We start from the raw sequence: 21,577 nt of genomic DNA, 5'->3' as shown, positions 1-21,577 counted from the left end.
ATGAGGAAGGGGAAGCAGCAGGATAGTTATGTTGGACGAATTGAAGGGAGGAAGGATGTATGGAGAATTAAAGAGGCACTTACTGTATGGATGTCAGGTTGTTTTATGAGGGGCAAGTAAATGTTAAGTGAATATTGAATGAATTTTTTCAATACATACATTCTCTTGGAGTGGTTAGTTTTCCTCTTCATATACCTTATTAGCGACATGTGGGGTGTAAATTTTTTCTAAAGTAAAAGTTTCAATACCACCCATGTCTTATATGTTACGGTTTTGAACTCTATCCATTAACGTTCAGTACCGAATGTTATTTTTACCCCTGATGGTCAGTACTACATATTTTTACTCCATTATATTTACTTATAATATTTTATATTCAATCAAATGTTGATGGGATTGTTATTATTTAGCTCATTGTCATTATGCAACTTGAATATTGTGTTTCTTGCTTCTGCAATGTCTTAAAGAGGTTTGAGCATGATATAAAATGATCTCATATACAGTTGTCACTCATCATCTCATATGCCATCATATACAGTACCAAAATGTATAATTATTTTTCCATACAGGTAGGTAATAAAACCAGAACTCAAGATCACTTATCTTAATATGTCACTCAAGTTTTATTTCCATCAATTATAACATTTTCAACTACATGTTGAACCAACGAACACCTCTACATGCTAATGAAATATGCAGTCAAATAAATAGGATTCCATGTCTTAAACATTTAGAAGTTAACATTTTTTTTCCTTTGTCTCAATAGAAAATATCTTCAAGTTGATAACTCTATTCCAACAGTCCATAATGATGAGAGATATGTCATTTGTACAACAAAAATCAACCAATTTAAATAAATTTTCAGTACATTACAGTTAATATAAAAGTTCTGAATATAACATAAATTATGCATGTCAAGCATTTATATATATATCTATAATTCACTTGTAAACAGTCTGATGGGTTGAAACCATTCTAACAAGAAGTGGGATAGTCACACACATCACAATTACACCTCTTTGCTTTGGGTAAGCAGCCCTAAAGAGGATCACTCTGGAGTCTCTCTGTCATAATTCACACCAATTATGGAGATGTACCAGCATCTCGGCATAGCTTGTATGCATAGCATAATTTTATATTAATATATTACATGTATAGGATCAGAACACCATTTCTTTGATTTGGATTCCCTTTCACATCCTAATGAAGAATGGCACTCAAGAGAGACTGATATTTATCTAAAATAAACACATAATTATGCATATTAGATTCTGGAAAATTAAAAATTTCCCTTATGAAGGAAAGTGCTGGAAATTGATTTTAATAAAGCCATTCAAGGTTGTAATTCCAAATAAAAAAATAAATACTGGCATTACCTATATAAAGCTTAAATTAGAAAATAATTGGTGATGGATAGGTGTGAAAGTGCATTAAATTTTGAGTCTAGTATCAGTTGAACCATTTTGTGAGCCGTTTCATTTGCACAACAGTGAGAATTTACTACTTACTGATTGCAGATTAAAAGGAAAATGTAAATATATAATCGAATGATTTAACTGCGCCCTTGGGAGATTACTTTCAGGTCTCTAATTAATGCCACTTATGTGGCATTAATCTTTGCCTAAAAAAACATTTACCCGTTTCTGTAGAACAAGTTGGCAATCAGTTTACACTATTAAGTTATGGCGATGATTAAAATGCAAGAGAATCTATGTACAGAAGTTTTTTTTAATAGCCAAAACTAAATGATTTGGGATAAGTGATTGATCTCTTGTCGCCAACAAAGCACAAATTTCCATTTGTATTAGTTTTGTGGAAGTAAGAGAGATTAACTCTGGCAATCTAACATTTAGATTTTTAGCAAAAATATGGATATTTATACAGTGTATATTTATATACAATGCATCAGAAATACAGTCGAAAGTTTTCCCGGTTCAAAAATATTCGAACCAGATCATAAAAATTGTCAATTGATAATGTCTTCGAAACACACAAGAGTTTTACATTATTTCAATACTTAACCACAAGCAGGACCACAACGAGAAACATCTAGTTGAATCTGCCCATTGCAACGTCAATGTGAATTCTGGTTTTCTTTTAATAGGACCGTTTGATTCACAATTTTCGACCATTTACCAAGTGGGACAGATGTGGTTTGGCTTACACCGTATTAGTTAGCATCTTGCCTGCAAAATTAATCACTGATAGTGCTCGGATCTACTTCAATTGACGTAGTATGAAACAAAAAAAAGCCTCATTCTACAAAATATTCACAGAGATTAAAGCACACCTAAAAAAAAATATTAAAAAATCACCAGCTCTAGTATAGAGTCAAAATTATAGAACAAATTATCCCACACGATAAGTCTGGCTACCATCTCCATAATTTAATTACACTTGGAATAATCTCTACAAAGAATTAGCCAGGGTTGTGAAGCCTCAAGTGTTATTCTACTGAAAGTACTTCTGCAAAGCCAAAAAAACATTTCCCAATCAATACAAAAACCAATGCTTTTAAGTTGTTCCAAACACACCACATTACCTCTCACAGTATTTCACCATAGTTAAGTCACATTGTAAAACTGAAAATGCTGCCTTGGTACTTAATCACAGGTTTTCAGCATAATTACACAAATTACATATTATCTGGTAAGATGTCCGGGATTAAATATTTGCACAATTCTTCTTCACTGCTAATGAAAATCACCTTGCTTGAAGTGTTGTCATCCAGCCTGCAATGGTACAAGTAGTTCAATGATGAAACATAAGTCAGAATCTTATAAAAATTAAACCCCTGATAAAAGAACTTTTGTGTTGCATCCCATATACAGGTAATAATGTACACATTTGAATCTTCCACAGTTTTAAGATGGCAACATTGGCAAGTAATTCATGCATGTATTATACCCCAAGAAAGTGTACTACCACAGGAAAAAATTATTATAATGCTCTACTGGATTCCAGAAATTATCTAGCTAGACATCTTAATGTCTGGAAACACAATTCAGAATACTAAATATTACAAATATTTTAGAATCAGCATTATTATCTCAATACTGTTTCTCATTTCTTCTCCTATTATAGTATGGATTGATTTAAGGATGTTTGGGTCTTTAAAATTGATAAAAATTAATATTTTCAATCACTATTACTGCTAATATTGTCTATTGAAATAAAATACAATGCTTTGATAATGAAAGTATAAGTGCTAATTTAAAGGACAGTGAAAGCATGTTTGAAAAACCTAATTTGAGAATGGTGGTCACATAATATCACTTGCTCTCAGGTTTTAAAAGAGCCCTAATTTATGCTAGTAGGCTTAAAAGACAAAACAACATGTTTGTCATAGTGGCAACGGGTAATGATCTTGCCTGCCAAATTATAAAGCCATTATTATTATCTCCCAAATAGGTAAGATTCCTACACCTTAAGTCTTAAAAACAAAGTAACATGGCCATGTTGCCAAATCAAGACATTCATGCATGCTTATAATGTTTCATAATATCTGGTTGAGAAAGAACGAAACAAAATGATGAATTATACAGATTTTTATCATATCAGACAGGCATAGTACATCAAACTATTGGAATCAAAGTCCAAAATTCAAGTGATGCAAGCTCTAAAAATTGATTTGCTTTATAATAACTTTAGGACCAATAATTTTAGTAAATGTATATTTCCCAGAATATTATGCATAAAAATCTTCCTTACATAGAGGAAGAGATAACTTCCTTCTAAATAGTAGCTTATACAAACTGATGAATTTCTTCGCACACTGGTCTGTGAGTAGAGTTCATACTCGTTTAAAAGATTGAAAAAAAATACATGTACGCCATGGCCTTTCTTCTTAACAGAGGGTTCATAAATCTTGGAAAAGAAAAGGCACTTCAAATTTGATGAATAAACAAGACAATGCCACTACATTTTATCTCCTAGCATTTGATTGCCAGCATTTAAGTCCAAATGAAATAATCTGAAAGTTCTTAGCAGACAAAAATTCTTCCAATTTTCTTTTTCTTAATCCAAGTTCATCCTCACCTCTCCGCAGAATTCCTCTTTCTGATAACAATACATTGTACATCTCGTACAATGGTAAAAAAGCTATCATTGAGAGTGGCGCTTGTATTTAAAAGTGAACTGTAAATGATTTTAAGATGAAAGAACATGCTTTCCAACAATTATTCTTTTCATTTTGAGCAATTTCCCTCAAGTCTGACATTCATTGAAGTTCTCCAATTATACTTTTCGATATATTCTGTATTTGTTTCAGGTTTCCTTCATATTTTATCTATTGCAATCAGACATCAATAAGCATTGAGAGTTTCAATTAGATTCTTTTGCACTTGAAAATCAACTTTAATACAAATCAAAGATTTTAAGGGTAATTTCCAAAAATGAATTGTGAACTTCGTAATAAAACAGAGGTGGCAAATTGAGTATGCATCGCAATAATATTCATCCATTTCATTGGAGATTGTAAAATAAACTAATTACCAACTTATATGTATATAAAAACGCCTGATAGCCAAGGTAAACATACTTTACAAGTGGCTAAAATGACAATTCAAATTTAATCAGGCAAATTAGACAAATGCCTCTAGTGTCATAAATATTCTGAAACTTGCTTACCATCCTTTGATAACGGTCCAGCAGCCAGAAAACAATGTGGGTGCATTCGTGATCAAGCAAACACCAAGGCGCTCTGGATAATGACGACTCAAAAGCCATATGAGATTTTTTATCATCTGATAGTCCATACAACTTAGGCCAAAATCCCTTAGGTCAAATACTATACACAAGTTGTCCACAACCTCTTCGAAACATTTTTTAGAAGCTTCCTCCTAAAACATAAGAAAATGGTCTCGTGAATTGAATTCATTAAATCGTCTTAATTCAGTACACGCAGGACATAGCAATGGAGAATCAATTTACCAGACAATACACGATGAATTTGGTGATTTCATCAATATCTCTATCGTTAACGTCATGATTTTTTGCTGGTATATAAATAACAGGTCGACCGACCATATCACGATGCCGAAGAACCCTCGCTTTGTTACTTTCTAGATGCTGCTTAACAATAGGATTCTCCACGGTCAAAGATGCGACGTCGTATTCCTTCTTCCATTTGTTTGTTTTCAGGATGGCCTGGAAGCAGAGTGGGATATTGTAATCTACTTTGCAACATTTCACCACGGTACACTTACAAAACAACTGCCAAAATTTACCTGAAATGCAGCATCAACCGTCTTGAATGCTCTTAGATATCTTTTCAAAGAAAATTCATTGTGGTACTGTAGCGGATCTGCCTCGGATATTAGTTTCATTCGACTTTTAAGCTCCTTTAAATCCTCTTCCGACACATGTTTCACCACATTTGCAGACATAGCTGGACCGAAAACTGACCCTATGGAAAAAAAAGTGCTTTTCACTGCAGCATCAGTTGATAGAACCGAAACAGCTGTTTACCAATAAAACCCTAAGAACAGGACCATAGAGTAAGGAAATTACCATACGTAGTAACCGAGCTACTACTTTGCCTTCTGACCTAATATTAACCAGGTAAAATAAATGAACTGGGTCAAATCCAGCCGCTAACGTACGCCCTTAAAACCTTAATTGCACTTCAACCTTACAGATTTCAGGCAAGATGGCAATTGATCACTCGGTCACAAAATATAAAAGCCCAAAAATATTCATAAAACTTAAGGAACTAGAAGCAAATGTGTACTCGAAAAAATATCAAATTTAGCACAAACCTTATCGGGGTAAACACCAACCCTATCTGGAGTACAGGTACATGATTTCTGACGTCATTTGTCAACCGCGAGATGCAGCGAGCATCCGCGCGTGATCCGCGCTTTCTCGCCTTCGTATCTGCTCAAGGTGACATGGCGCGCATTGTATGAAACAATTTATCAAAGGTGTTTCGTTCTTTCGTTTTTTGCGATTTTTTCTAAATAAATATTCCGTTCAAATACGCTTACCAAGAATAAATGAATTATGGGCTGATATTTATCGTATTCCCTTGAATACCTACTGAATACTGTTGATATAAAACGGAATGTATACGCTTCGTTTTAATACGGCCTAATTAAAATGGTAGGATAAATACTACATTAAAATTTAGCGATTCTCATATATTGCATCAAATTTCATCCTCTTTGATGACCGGCTGGGTTTACTTCATGTCCTGAGTTATACGATTGAATTGCTTAACTAGTTGACCGTCAATTTGCCTCGACGTGCATACAACATCAACATGTATGCGGCACGTACTTATGTACCTTGCCAGCTGTTGGGGACACGAAATTTGATCCCGTAAATTTTATAAGCTCTACGCAACATATACATACTTTTTAGGATTTTTCATAAATGCACATTTTACGAAGAAAATATTGTGAAACTATGAGGTTCATTTAGTGCATTTATTAGCAATCATTATATATGAGCGAGACGTGAGATAAGGTGAAGTCACGAGCCAGTTCATCGTGCCATTTTTTAATGGGAAAAGGGAAATTATCCCAATTACCAGCCATTGTGCTGATAATTGGTGATAAAGCGCAGAAAGTGGGTCAATAGACAGAAAATAAACGTCATAAAAAAATATAATTCTCTTATTTAATCAGAAAAATGATTAGTCGTGACAGTCATATAGAGATAATTTAAGTTTTCCTCAATAACACGATGAAAGATCAAATTTATTGAGCGAATTTTGATCCATGTTTCAGTGCAAGAACTCACATTATTAATATACTGTTTAGATGATATAATTTCAAACATAGGTCATTGTAAATTATTGAAAATAATCTAATTGATACAAATTTTGAATATCAATGAAAATTTTACCAAAACAAACATTTTATTCGAAACTAGCCCTTTTAAATGGTTATTAATGAAACTAATACGGAATTTCTGATTTAATATAGTTATGATGGCATCTGAAGCAGTAATTATTTTGCTAGGTACTCATTTTTCTCATTCAGAATCTCGGAGGTTAAGACGACTGGAGCGAGCGACACGCCACCATTTTCATCCAATGGAAGAATTTTGTCATTTTCTTCATTTTAGCCACCGGATTCAACCATTATGAACGTCAGTAGGAATTTAACGACTTGATACCTCATAATGATCGACATGAAAGTAATGATTCTGGACGTCAACGGTTTGATCGTCATAGATGACCATTATGCCAAAGCCTTAAATTCCGTGTATATTGAAATATATGCTTACATTTCATGGGAAATTAAAAACAAAACAACTTACTGAATTTGTTTAGGCGCCTCTTCAGACTCATCCCTGTCTATATCCGTCCGGTATTTTTCACAGTCAGCACTGTCTCATTCGTCGGGACATCCTCCATAGCTCTCTCTCACTCTTTCTCCATGGAAATGAAATTCACGTGACGAAGCTCTTGTCAATTCGGATTTGGACGGCACGCACGTATGTCCAGATATCGAGCTTTCCTCGGCTGAGTATTCCCCAGGGGTGTTATTTTTTTTAAGTTCATTTCGAGTTGGGCAGAGGGGGAATGAGAAGTTATCCACGAACAAGAGATCGAAAACAAGAGTGGATATCGAATAGCGTTGGCATCGAGAGGTTAGGCGTGGATTTCGAGATGTGAGCCAGGAGAAGATTAGAAAAGTTAAAGTGGGCTGAAAAGAAAACAGCCGAAGAAGTCCTTAGCAAGGTAAGGAAAAAGAGAGATGGTTGTTTGAGAAATTAAAAGAATGGAGGGCAAGTAAACACAGGCCATATTTAGTTTCAATGTAATGTTGAAGACGTTAAGATGGATGTATTGTTGACGGAAGAGGGGAGAATGTTGGGTTAGAGAGGCAGGAGATCGAAGTGCATCCATTTTGGATGGAAATCAAGGAAGTTGAAATAATGTCGTGATAAATAATAATCTCGTAAAATATCATTTAGGGTATCATATGATTAAATGATACGTAATTAGCGACGTATTAGGTGTTTTTAAGTGTGGCATTGTTTGCTTCCGACTCAACGAAAAACCTCCGTACACGATTCATTCAGGCATTTATTGACCTTCCTCTAAACTTTCTACCTTCCACCCCACAACTTAGTACTCTTTTACTTACGTAGATTACCTCGCGTATCAACACGTGGGCATAGCACCGAAGTCTTACTTCCCTTGACTTTCTCAGCTAAGGGAGGCAGTTTTAAGGATTCCCCTCATCAATTCATTATACTTAACCGTGTCATTTTAATTGATTTTTCTACCTATTTAGCGAGTCTACTCATGTTCGGTTACTCAGGTTTAATCAGTTTTCAATCAGTCTCCAAAGCCATGTATTTGTCTTAAACTGAGTTTGTACATTACCGGGGTCCTTTTCCTTACTATCTCTAGCATTCCTTTAGTCCCTCTCCGTAATGAACAATACCTTCTCTCGAAGTGCCCAATCCAGTTCATCTTTATATTTTGACCATTTCTCAATAATAAGATCGGAATACTCAAAAATGGATAAAATAAATGTAACTTCCCATGGCCAGAGCAATTTAGAATACAAAGCCTGCTTCAATAAAATGTTTATCTAAGGACTGACAATGATATTGTGAGAGTGTGTGTGTATTATTATATATACAGACACATATATGTATGTATGTATATATATGTGTATATATATGTGTATATATATGTGTATATATATATGTATATATATATGTGTGTATATATATATATATATATATATATATATATATATATATATATATATATACATATATATATATATATATATATATATATATATATATCCCTCCCCGGACTACCACCTTGACGTGGTGGAAGGGCTTGTGCGTTCCGATGACCCCTAGAGCTGTGCTGGCGGGAGTAATAATTATTGCTCCTGGTAGGGTCACCCATGCCAGATAGGTCGAAGGTTAGGAGCCAGACGAAAGGTAGTCCACGCAGCGTCTGTTCCTCAGTGAGGCGGCTGCAATGGCGTCTGACCCCAGTGGGGCGGCCAGTAAGTGATGGTGTCACGTTAAAAACACTATTGAGGAAGGCAACGGGAAACCACCTCAATTATCATTCCCTAGAAAAATATGATGGACAATAGAGATAATTTGAGTCCTGGCAACCACGGGGCTCGGCCCAATCGGCCGTGTGTCGTGCCCGGCAGCGGGGGAGGCAAGGCTTCCGCGGTCGTCATCCCACGAAACCCATGCAAGGGAAAACCAGCAGCAGCAGGACAGAAGACGCAGGAGAAGAAGACCAAATTAGTTAGAATAGGAACGTGGAATGTTAGGCCAATGATGAGGACAGGGAAATTGGAGAATGTTAAGCGAGAGATGGAAAGGGGAAATATAGATATTTTAGGTCTATGCGAGGTGAGATGGAAAGATAGCGGGGATTACTGGAGTGATAAGTATAGAATAATATACAGCGGTGGGGACGAGAGCCAACGAGGGGTTGCCATAGTATTAAATGAAGAGGTAGGAAGAAGCGTAGTCAACATAGAGCAGGTAACGGATAGAATACTACTAGTGGAGATAAAAGCAGAACCGACGAACTTAGTTATTATTCAGGTATACATGCCACCGAGCAACCATAAGGAAGAAGAGGTCGATAAGATATACGATCAGTTAGAGGACATGATCGCGTGTGTTCCAGCAGGGAAACATTTGATAGTGATGGGGGATATGAATGCGACGGTAGGCGAAGGAAGAGATGGTGATGAGGTGGGCGACTACGGTTTAGGCACGAGGAATGACCGCGGGGAGAAAGCAGTTGAGTTCTGCAGGAGACAGGGGTTAGTCATCACCAACACTTGGTTTAGACACCACAAAAGACGCAGGTATACATGGAAAATGCCAGGTGACATAGGAAGATATCAGCTAGATTATATCCTGGTTAGACACAGGTTTAGGAATAGTGTGATAAATTCCCACAGCTTTCCGGGAGCGGATGCGGACTCATACCACAATTTAGTTGTTATGAAATGTAGCGTACGTTTCAAAAAGATAAGGCAGGGGCGGCGAGTTAGAAAATGGAATGTAGAAGCATTAAATGGGTTGAAAAGGAAGGAATACAAACAGGCGGTAGAGAAAATAATGGAGGATGGTAAAGGGCTTATTACTATCGAAGAAGAATGGGAAATGATCAAAAAAGGGTTGTCTAAAGCCGCAAAAGACACTATTGGAACCGTTAACGCTAAAAGGACTAGGAAACCATGGATCACGGATGAGATGATTACAAAGATGGATGAGCGGCGAAAATGGAAGAATATAAATACAGAATTAGGCAAAATGAAGTACAAAGAATTGAACAATAAATTGAGGCGGGCAACAAATAAGGCAAAAGACGCATGGTGGAAGACGCAGTGCGAGGATATGGAAAGTATCCAGAGGAAGGGCGAAATCGGTGCGCTGTACAGCAAAGTTAAATCGTTATCGGGAAGTAAGAAAGGAAGAGCTATGCTAATAGTTAGAGATAAGGCGGGCAAGGTAATAGTTGACGCAGGAAAGATCCAAGAGAGATGGAAGGAGTATATAGAAGAACTGTATAGTAAAGAACTCAGACCAACACAGTTAGACATTGAAAAAGAAAATGACGTAGAGGAAGACAGCTTAGGTCCAGGCATACTAGACAATGAGATAAAAAGGGCATTAAGGGAGATGAAACTAAATAAGGCCGTGGGGGTAGATAACATTCCCGTGGAACTTTTAAAATGCTTAGGAAAATGTGGGAGGAAGAGGCTATATGGGCTGATCCGTAGCATTTATGAGGAGGGAATCTGGCCGGAAGACTTTGTGAGAGCAGTTTTAGTTCCGATTCCGAAAAAGGTAAAGGCCACGTCATGTGAGGACTATAGGACAATTAGTTTGATATCCCACGCAGCTAAAGTTGTTCTCAGGATCATAAACAAACGGATAGAGAGTAGGGCAAATGATTACTAAGGGGATGATCAGTTTGGGTTTAGGAAGGGGAGAGGTACGCGTGATGCCATTGCAGTAATGAGGTTATTAATCGAGAGGAATATAGAACACAACCAGGAGGTATTTGCCTGTTTCGTAGATTTCGAAAAAGCGTTTGATAGAGTGAATTGGGAAAAACTAATGAGTATATTGCAGAAAATAGGAATAGATTGGAGGGAAAGGAGGCTAATCCACAACCTGTACATGTCTCAGACTGCTCAGGTGCGGGTGGGAAACGGGGAGTCAGGATGGGCAGTGTTAGGAAGGGGTGTAAGGCAGGGTTGCCCATTATCACCGTTGCTGTTCAACCTGTATGCAGAGGAAATGATCAAAGAGGCATGGGAAGAACTAGAGGTAGGAATGAAAGTGGGCGGGGAATTCGTAAAATCAGTTAGGTTTGCTGATGACCAAGCTTTAGTTTGTCAGTCAGCCAAGGGGCTGCAAGCATTGCTGAGTGAATTGGAAATTCAGTGCGACAGGTATGGGATGAGAATCAACATTAATAAAACAAAGGTTATGCGAATTTCTAGAAAGAAAAAGGGTAAGCTTAACATTAAAATAGGAGGGCAAAAACTAGAGCAGGTAGAACAGTTTACGTATCTCGGTAGTGTTTTGGACCAACACGGTCAAAGTAGTAGGGACGTAAGGAGAAGAATTGCGCTAGGCAAAGAGGCTTTCACGAGGAGGAGGGAGTTGATGACGGGGACTTTGAGTAAGGATGTTAAGAAAAGACTCGTAAAAACTTTGATATGGAGCGTAGCTATGTACGGCGCGGAAACGTGGTCATTGAAGCAGGAGGATAGACGTAGACTGGAGGCTTTTGAAATGTGGGTGTGGAGAAGAATGGAGAAGGTGAAATGGACAGAGAAGAAAACAAATGAGGAAGTACTTGGTATGGTGGGCGAAGAGAGGGGTTTGTTGGGAGCAATCCTATGGAGGCAGGAAAAGTGGATGAAGGGGGTGTTGACCGGCAGTGGGATGTTGAAGACTGTGATAGAGGGTAGAATGTTGGGCAAAAGAGGAAAGGGAAGGAACAGGATAGGGATGTTTGACGAGATGAAGGGAGGAAGAAAGTACTCAGAGATGAAGAGGGACCTGGTGTAGAGTAGAATTTAGGGTTGTGTTTTGTTAGTAGTCACAAAATATTTGTTTGGTAGTTGTGTCCATCGAAAAACCTACCTTAACCGGTAGATAACCTTAAAAAAAAAAAAAAAATATATATATATATATATATATATATATATATATATATATATATATATATATATATATATATATATATATATATATACACACACACACATATGTATATATATATATATATACACACACACATTCAAACACGAAATCCCGCCAAACGGCGAATAAATACTCATATATACAGAAACAGATATAAGGAAAAGGGATAGGAACACATATAAAGGACGAACACAATAAAGGTGGGGAAGGCTGAATCGAACGGATCAACGAAATTCAGTGGGGCGGCCAGTAAGTGATGGTGTCACGTTAAAAACACTATTGAGGAAGGCAACGGGAAACCACCTCAATTATCATTCCCAAGATTAACATGATGGACTATACAGAGATTTTGAGTCCTGGTAACTACGGGGCTCGGCCCAATCGGCCGTGAGTCGTACCCGGCAGCGGGGGAGGCAAGGCTTCCGCGGTCGTCATCCCACGAAACCGTTGGAAGGGAAAACTAGCAGCAGCAGGGCATAAGACGTGGGAGAAGAAGACCACATTAGTTAGAATAGGAACGTGGAATTTTAGGACAATGATGAGGGCAGGGAAATTGGAGAATGTTAAGCGAGAGATGGAAAGGGGAAATATAGATATTTTAGGTCTATGCGAGGTGAGATGGAAAGATGGCGGGGATTACCGGAGTGATAAGTATAGAATAATATACAGCGGTGGGGACGAGAGCCAACAAGGGGCTGCCATAGTATTAAATGAAGAGGTAGGAAGAAGCGTAGTCAACATAGAGCAGGTAACGGATAGAATACTACTAGTGGAGATAAAAGCAGAACCGACGAACTTAGTTATTATTCAGGTATACATGCCACCGAGCAACCATAAAGAAGAAGAGGTCGATAGAATATACGACCAGTTTGAGGACATAATCGCGTGTGTTCCTGCTGGGAAACATTTGATAGTGATGGGGGATTGGAATGCGACGATAGGCGAAGGAAGAGATGGTGACGAGGTCGAGGACTACGGTTTAGGCATGAGGAATGACCGCGGGGAGAAAGCAGTTGAGTTATTCAGGAGACAGGGGCTAGTCATCACCAACACTTGGTTTAAACACCACAAAAGACGCAGGTATACATGGAAAATACCAGGTGACTCAGAAAGGTATCAGATAGATTATATCCTGGTAAGACACAGGTTTAGGAACAGTGTGATAAATTCCCACAGCTTCCCGGGAGCGGATGCGGACTCAGACCACAATTTAGTTGTTATGAAATGTAGCGTACGTTTCAAAAAGATAAGGCAGGGGCGGCGAGTTAGAAAATGGAATGTAGAAGCATTAAATGGATTGAAAAAGAAGGAGTTCAAACAGGCGGTAGAGAAAATCATGGAGGATGGTAATGAGCTAAGTACTATGGAAGAAAAATGGGAATGTATCAAGAAAGGGTTGTCTAAACCCGTAAAAGATACTATTGGAACCGTTAACGCTAAAAGGACTAGGAAACCATGGATCACGGATGAGATGATTACAACGATGGATGAGAGGAGAAAAAGGAAGAATGTAAACACAGAGTTAGGCAAAATGATGTACAAAGAATTAAACAATAAATTGAGGCGGGCAACAAATAAAGCAAAATAAGCATGGTGGAAGACGCAGTGCGAGGATATGGAAAGTCTGCAGAGGAAGGGTGAAATCGGTGCGCTGTACAGCAAAGTTAAATCGTTATCGGGAAGTAAGAAAGAAAGAGCCATGCTAACAGTTAGAGATAAGCCGGGTAAGGTAATAGTTGATGCAGGGAAGATCCAAGAGAGATGGAATGAATATATAGAAGAACTGTATAGTAAAGAGCTTAGACCAACAAAGTTAGACATTAAAAAGGAACACGACGTAGAGGAAGATAGCTTAGGCCCAGGCATACTAGACAATGAGATAGAAAAGGCATTAAGGGAGATGAAACTAAATAAGGCCGTGGGGGTGGATAACATTCCCGTGGAACTTTTAAAATGCTTAGGAAAATGTGGGAGGAAGAGGTAAAATGGGCTGATATGTAGTATTTATGAGGAAGGAATCTGGACGGAAGACTTGGTGAGATCAGTTTTAGTTCCGATTCCGAAAACGAACGCGCTTTGAACGCGACTATCCAAAAAGTCTTTAGTCCAGCCTTAATATTTTTATGTAGGCTTCTAGCTTGTGAGTAGTTTACCTCGTGAAACTTGTAAGAAGGTTTTTTTAAAATCTCGAAAACCCCCATCCACTGGAACATTAATCTCTCCCAAAACAAGGATATCATGAACAAAAAGCCCAAGTTGTCTCTCGCAGGATTCGCCCTTTCGGAAACCGTGCTGTTTTTCATCTACATCTGCTCAATAACCCTACAAGCCCTCGCAAGGGCATGTGGCGGGGGGTGTTAGGACACCACCCGTAATTAAGTAAGAAAACAAAACCGCATGCAAAAGCCACACATTTATATCATCCACAAACAAAACATGGCATACATTAATGCAAGAACACTTACACCCCACACACAAGCAATCTTTCAAACTACGAACTAACATACACATGCACCTACAAATATACCTGATATCTTTGCAATGTTTAATTTTCTTCCGACTTGTACATTCAATATTTTTAATATTTCTAAAATAACTTTGGTTTCTTACTATTGTGATTTCTGATTGTTCGGGGAAAGGATGAGTATTTGTATCGATCTGTACTGGAATCTATTTCCCTTATTTTATCTCAGTGGTCTGATCTACCCAAGTAGTGTGGGGCCATTATAATTCCTTTAGTGTCATCGTTAAATTCGTTTGTTCTGAACCTTTCTAAAAGTCTAAGTCTCGTTCATTCTCTTCGCATTTCAAGTGGCTCCCAGCCTTAATCCCCTAAGAGAACTGTCACACTTGTGTTCTTATCATAACAATTTTTAACGAATCTGGCGGATTTGATCTGGACTTATCTAATTCTTTTTGCCAAATTTTCTCCCAAGGATCCCAAATACTTACGGCATATTCCAAATGAGGTCTAACTAGAGAAAAGTAACACCTCTCTTTCATGAAAAGATCTGAATATCGAGGTGCCTCATAATCGAACAAACAATTATATGGTCCATGACCTTGCAAGATAAGGATAGAGCCGTCGTAGACTATTGTCTAGGGTGGCGACTCCAACCCTGCTGTATGCTGCGCCGATACGGGCAGGGGCTTCGAGTACTACATGCTAGCTTTACTAGCGTGTCGGAGTTCTTTATGGGTAGCTCGAGCGTTTCACAGTGTTATACGTTGTGTAGGTGATTGCCAATATGCCACCGATTGACTGGCGGCGGCTGAGGAAAGCAGAGTATACCGACGAACACTGGAGGACCCAGGAAATAACCAGACGATGGTGGCTAAAGAAGGAAGACGCGAGAGAGTGGTGAGATGGCAGAATCGATGGGATACATCGTCCATGAGAATATGCCACCATCAACTTACACCTGACGTCTATAGGTGGAACGCGAGAGCACATGGAGAAGTAGGTTACTACCTCACCCATCTGTTAAATGGCCATGGATGCTACAGGGCATACCAACTGAGATTCCGACTGAACGATTCTGCAGTGTACTCACAAAGTCAGCCAGAGGTGATTGAAACCTCGGAGCACGTCTTATTTGAGTGCCCACGATTTGTAGAGGAAAAAGACGAACTCGACCAAAGTTTCAGGCAAAATTCGGTGTCGGAGAATCTGGTACAGTTAATACCTGTGTCAGAAGCCAACTGGAGGGCCATTGCCGCGTGCGTTCTAAAGAAGCTCCGAGAGACATATGTCAAAAAAGCCCTACCATGGTGTAAACGGGACGAGGAGGCAAACATAGGAGCCAGAGCTAGCCTTCGAGAACTGCCAGAAACGAAGAAGTTAAGGCATTTAGCCGTCAGCCCCCCGCGAAATTATGCTTGACGGCAGTTTCGTGGGAGGCTGTAGGAAGAACGGAGCAGGGGTATGCCTTTAGTTGGTATGCCGCGCCGATTAGTCTCGCGATTCTCCAAGGCGGATAAAACGTTTTGCCTCTCCAGAAAATATACGTTCACACACACACGCATGTGTGTCTGTTACATGCGAGTTGCCAATAGCCTATTTGACAGACCACAGAAAGTATAATTGTCCTAACATCCAATGTGTAATCCTGCTATGTTCTCCGGTGAAGGACCACCCCTGACCAGCGGGCACCTCCTCTACACGTATTACGGGCGGAGGGATCACGACTATAAGATAAGAGAGATAGACTGCAAGACTGACAGTTTTAAATGGTAATTTTTTCCAAGAACAATAATAGACCAGAATGCTTGCAATTGAAATCCCCTACTAGTCGGATGGACATAATAAGTATTAACCTACAAGGTAGCGACTGCGCATGGTTATGCTAGCATATTTATATATTTTTTGCAGGTTCCCCCACCTTTCCCCATCCATTTGAAAAACCCTAACCCCCTCATCCCTTACTCTTTCCTCCTGGTGCTGCACCCCCTGCCACACACCTTTTTGGTGGCTCGCAGGGTATTGATGTAGATGTAAACTTTGATAGAAAAATAGGGCCAGCGAAAAGCAGAAATGTTTTTATTTCATTAGAGGAAATCGCAATCATGATAATTTTTGGTACAAAATTTATATGAACAAATTTTGGAGTCAATACATTTGATTTTACCACAAGATTATTATCCCAAGGATTATTGATTGCATTAAGAAAAAACAGCAAATTCCTGGAATGGGTTGATATGGCTGTGAAGCAAAAAATAGCAGAACTCTTGTCAAATTGCATTTTTTTTATCTTGTCCTCTTAGATAATTTTTACTGAACCCATCTATGATATATCTCCCTGAATTCATCATATCCGTTCTTAATCCAAGCATACCTACCTTTCTTTTGTATTGATTGTAAACTTCTTTCATACATGCACATCATTCTCCCCTTGTTTGTACTAATCTAAAGCTCAGTCAGTACTTTTTCTATCTTATCTTCAATAATCTAATTCTTTTACCATTCATACTTCAATTTTAGTTCTTTCATCTTCTCATAATGGCACTATGCCCATTTCTTTATGTCATCATATGCTCTTGCTATCATCCCTCTTTTATTGTATTCAGGACTAAGTTAGCATTAGGTATCTATGACATTAGACTTCTATTTTACGGTACTACCAAATAATGTGGAGAGAATAATTGTACCATATATTTTCTTCAATTGCTTACAATCATTTCCACTTTCCTAATTGTATTACAAAAAGTCACAGCCTACATATCCAGTTTATCTCTTGTGATGTAAAAGAAAATTTAAATGATCTTTTGATAAGATTCAATGGACATAATTATTGTCAACCAAGAAACTAAATATGCTAAATACACCACTGGAATCAATTTATTTATTTAACTACCAGTTTCTGCACAAAACAATACACATCAGACTTCAAAACCAAACTGCATTGCTGGTTATCACTAAGCCTTTTTACTCAGTCAATGAGTTTCTGGAGACTAACACTTGTGGTTTGGTTTTCAAGTGAAATATGTATGTAAATATGTATACAGGCATTTCATTTTGTGTATTTAAAATATACTGATGATACCTACCAATTGTGCTATATATCCATTTAATGATTAATAGAGATTATGATAAAAATTTATGTTTAAAAGTAGATTTTATATGAAGAGTAGTTATCTCCCCTATATATATCTTGAAAAATGACCATGAAAGGTCTGTTAATAAACTGTAGAGAAAATTATGGGTGGGAATAGGGAGCTGGGTATCATTGAGGAAAAATGGGAGCACAAAACAAAAGGAATATCGAAAGCTGCAAACGAAATAATAGGAACAGGACAAGTAAATCATGGACCGTTATGAATGAGTTAATTACCAAGACGGACAAGAGGAGGAAATGGAAGGATGTAAACAATGAGATAAGTTGAAGGAAGTATAAAGGGTCAAATAATAAACTGAGGCAGGTAACAAATTAGTATGGTGGAAGACTTGGTGAGAGAATATGAAAAGTTTGCAGAGGAAGGGTAAAATTGGTGTGCTAAACAGGAAGGTGAAGGCACTGTCAGGATATAAGAAGGGAAAATTGTTGCAAACAAGCAAATATAAGTCAGGAAAAATATTAGTTGGACCAGAGAAGATTCAAGAGAGATGGAAGGAATATATGGAGGAACAGTATGGTAAGGACACTAGGCCAGCAAGATGAGGCATAGAAAAAGAATATGATGTAGATGAGGATTGCTTAGGTCCAGACTTACTCAATGGTGATGTAAAAAGGGCATCAAAAGGGAACTGAAATCAAATAAGGCCATGGGGGTGGACAACATTCCATTGAAAGTACTTAAAGTTTAGGAAAATGTGGAAGTAAGAGTTTTAAGTACTAATTTGTAGCATTTATGGGAGAGGAATTTGGCCTGAGGATTTCATCAGATCGGTGTTCGTTCCTATTCCAAAACAGGGAAAGGCAGTCAGTCATATGTGAAGACTACAGAATGATAAATTTCATTTTGTATGCACCCAAAGTGATGATAACTAGGAAAATCAACAAGAGGATGGAGAGCAGGGAAAATGATTACTTAGGGGATGATCAGTTTGGGTAAACAGGTAGACAGGCAAATACGTCCTGATTGTATTATATTTTCCTCTCTATTAGTGACCTCATTATTGCTATGGCATCATATATGCCTCTCTCCTTCCTGAATCCAACTTATTCAGGAAGGAAAGAGACACATGATGCCATAGCCATTAAGGGGTCATCTATGGAGAGGGACATCAAAGTCAATTAGGATGTATTTGTCGGTTTTTTAGATTTCGGGAAAGTGTTTGTTGGAGTGAATTAGTTAGATTTATTGAATGCATTTGAAGAAAATAGGAGCATACTGGGGAAATTGGAAACTTATCTGTCACCTATACATGTATAAGACTGCTTAGGTGCAGGTGGCTGATGGAGAATCTGGATTGGCAGTGTTAGGAAAGAAAGTAAGACAAGGGTGTTCATTATCCTCTGAGCTGTTCACTGTATATGAGGTAGAAATGGTTAAAGAGGCATGGGCGGAACTGAATATAAGAAAAAAGAATTTGGTGGAAAATTCATAACATCAGTTAGATTTGTGGATGATAAAGCTCTTGTTCGTCAGTCAGCCAAGGGGTTACTAGATTATGAGTATTACTGAATGCATTAGATATTCAGTGTAATATGTATGGGTTGAGAATAAAATTAAAAAAAGCAAGGATGTGAAAGTTGGTGACCTAGAAGGGAGAATGCTGGAAAGCATTGTCGAGGGAAGAAAAAATATACATTTTTGATGGAATTAATTGGATTTGAAGCAAAACAATGAGTTAATGTGATATCAAGAGTAGAGTTTAAAAAATTTTTGTGCCCTGATAGTTGATAGTAGATAGTACAGTTGTGCGCAGGACCAGGGTCTATCAAAAACCTACCCTTAGCAGTTAGACTTTTCCTAATAATACCTGGATGTAGCAACAGTCAACTACAATGTGAAAATGAGTCATTGGTCAACCTATTATAGTTATGGTAGCCTATATTTTTTTGGACCTTTTGGATCTCAGAAAAGCAAACTAATTGTATGTTAAATATTGTAATAGAGGGGAGAATGTTGCATAGGTGAGCCAGTGGGAGAGGTTAGACATGTCATATGGATTGAAGGGAGAAAGTATGAGGAGTTGAAGATGGTTTTCTAGAGTAGTATATGACTCAATCACTTGCTTCCCTCATACCTACTTACATTGGCATCTTCCATCACCTACTTATAATAACTTATCCTTCCCCTTGCTGCAAGATTTCCCATCTGTTTGGTTCCTTGAATTATCATCATGCTTCAGGAAGTATCAAATTATTTTTCCTCTTCTTTCCTGTATCTCCTCCATGAGTTTCTCCCGCCGTTGACAGTTCAGAAGTCTTCCCTTACTTGTCAAACTATCGAGCACCTGAAAATTAAGTAAGAAGATAAATATAATGTACATGTAGATTTATATTGCTTGTGAAATGTTTGACAGAGAGATTTACATATTTAAGGGAGTGTTTGCAATGATCTGGATACATTTGATGAAAATTTTAAACATGAAATGTTCCCTGAAATGGCCCATATGATCCCTATTTTGTAGACTCTTGAGATTTTTTCTTGGGAAATCCATTTTCTAAATTATTTCAAAAAGATATGGGCCACATTGATGGGCCTCAACAAATGTAAATGACCATAATGCTACACTTCTTCATACATTATTCTTTTTCATAATTATCCTTTTTCCATCCAAAACTTAACTGTCATAGATTTATTGTACTAGAAAAATTTGTTTAATTTTGTTCCCCCTTTTTCCAGATTTTAAACTGGTTTAAAATTATAATGCCTTTGTCTCTTTCATTGATTTAGTCTCTATGATAACAAAGATGGTTAATTAAGATAAGTTGGTATTTTTCAATCAATAGTACTTTCATTCCCCTGGAGGCTATTTTAACCAATAGAAATCCATCCCATATTTTCCATGAGGGACAAATAAATGTACATTAACTGTTATATTTATTACAAAAAATACTAAAGTGAATTTCCTTTGTTTTCAGCAAAAATTGAATGCTATCATATTTTGGGAAGTCTCAGATTACAGAAATTACACTAGACAACGGCTGTTCACCTATAATCTGATGAAAAAGATCATTAATATATCATGTAATTCAAAGGTTGGAGTAATTATATGCGCCCTTCAATATAATTCTTTTCTGTATCAACCATGTACCCTTTTCTGTACCAATCATGTATATTGCATGGGCCACTTCATTAAATGGTGACTTTGCCTTCATGTCCACTGGTGGCACCATTAAATTCCAATGATAGATGAAAAGTAGACATGATCTAATATATTTCATCATAGAAATTGGTGAATTTTGTCCTCAACTACAGCTTTATTGCCCCTGGGAATACTCATATTTTGATATTTGCGATTGAAATACTCCCATGCTATCAGGTGATGATAACATCTCTGTGATGGGACTAATCATGCATACATGTAAAAACCATAAACACAGTTATGAACCCAAAAGTCAGTTTGTAGGTGATGGTAGAGTTCACTCAGTAATCAACCTGATGGAGTGTGGAATTCACACATCAGGGTAGGAGGGTTATGGTTTCCCAGGGAAATCTGGTTCCTGAAAAATCAGGTAGCTTGGTTGGAGCTGAGAGGGTGCTCAGAGAGGAATCATGGGAATTGTACCTAGGCCCTCTGGTCAGTTGTCCAATGCTCAGCACAATGCTCGTAGTCTACTGTGTTCCCATATATACATACCTGTATAGTGAAATAAATGATATATATGAAATAGATAATTTTTTCCAACTTTGAATTTCACAAAATTGAGAACCTGAAAATGTAGTTTTTACAAGAATATGGAAGTTCTCATATTTTCAGTTAATAAAAACCGAATTGATTTAAAATGAG

General features: G+C 37.6%; 1 protein-coding gene across 1 annotated transcript; it reads right to left on the bottom strand.

Moving 5' to 3' along the window:
- Positions 1-605: 605 nt before the first annotated feature.
- On the bottom strand, positions 606-5,841 carry LOC139697878 (uncharacterized). Its single transcript, XM_071596740.1, has 5 exons — positions 5,760-5,841; positions 5,229-5,407; positions 4,933-5,148; positions 4,630-4,841; positions 606-2,732 (listed from the first exon to the last, which is right to left on the bottom strand). The coding sequence occupies exons 2-5, from the start codon at positions 5,385-5,387 to the stop codon at positions 2,636-2,638; spliced, it is 684 nt and encodes a 227-aa protein (XP_071452841.1). The 5' UTR covers positions 5,388-5,407; positions 5,760-5,841; the 3' UTR covers positions 606-2,635.
- Positions 5,842-21,577: the final 15,736 nt, after the last annotated feature.

Source organism: Hetaerina americana, unplaced genomic scaffold (assembly GCF_022747635.1).
Source record: "Hetaerina americana unplaced genomic scaffold, ioHetAmer1.1.p SCAF_8, whole genome shotgun sequence".
In the NCBI taxonomy this organism is placed as follows: Eukaryota; Metazoa; Arthropoda; class Insecta; order Odonata; family Calopterygidae; genus Hetaerina; species Hetaerina americana.
This window is presented reverse-complemented; position numbering and strand designations above follow the sequence as displayed.

Excerpts from the sequence above, each read along its gene's own strand:
- LOC139697878 (XM_071596740.1), bottom strand. The coding sequence starts at position 5,387 with ATGTCTGCAAATGTGGTGAAACATGTGTCGGAAGAGGATTTAAAGGAG. Across the intron at positions 4,842-4,932 it reads AATTCATCGTGTATTGTCTG|GAGGAAGCTTCTAAAAAATG; the intron begins GTAAATTGATTC and ends CTTATGTTTTAG. Across the intron at positions 2,733-4,629 it reads TGGACCGTTATCAAAGGATG|GCTGGATGACAACACTTCAA; the intron begins GTAAGCAAGTTT and ends GTACCATTGCAG.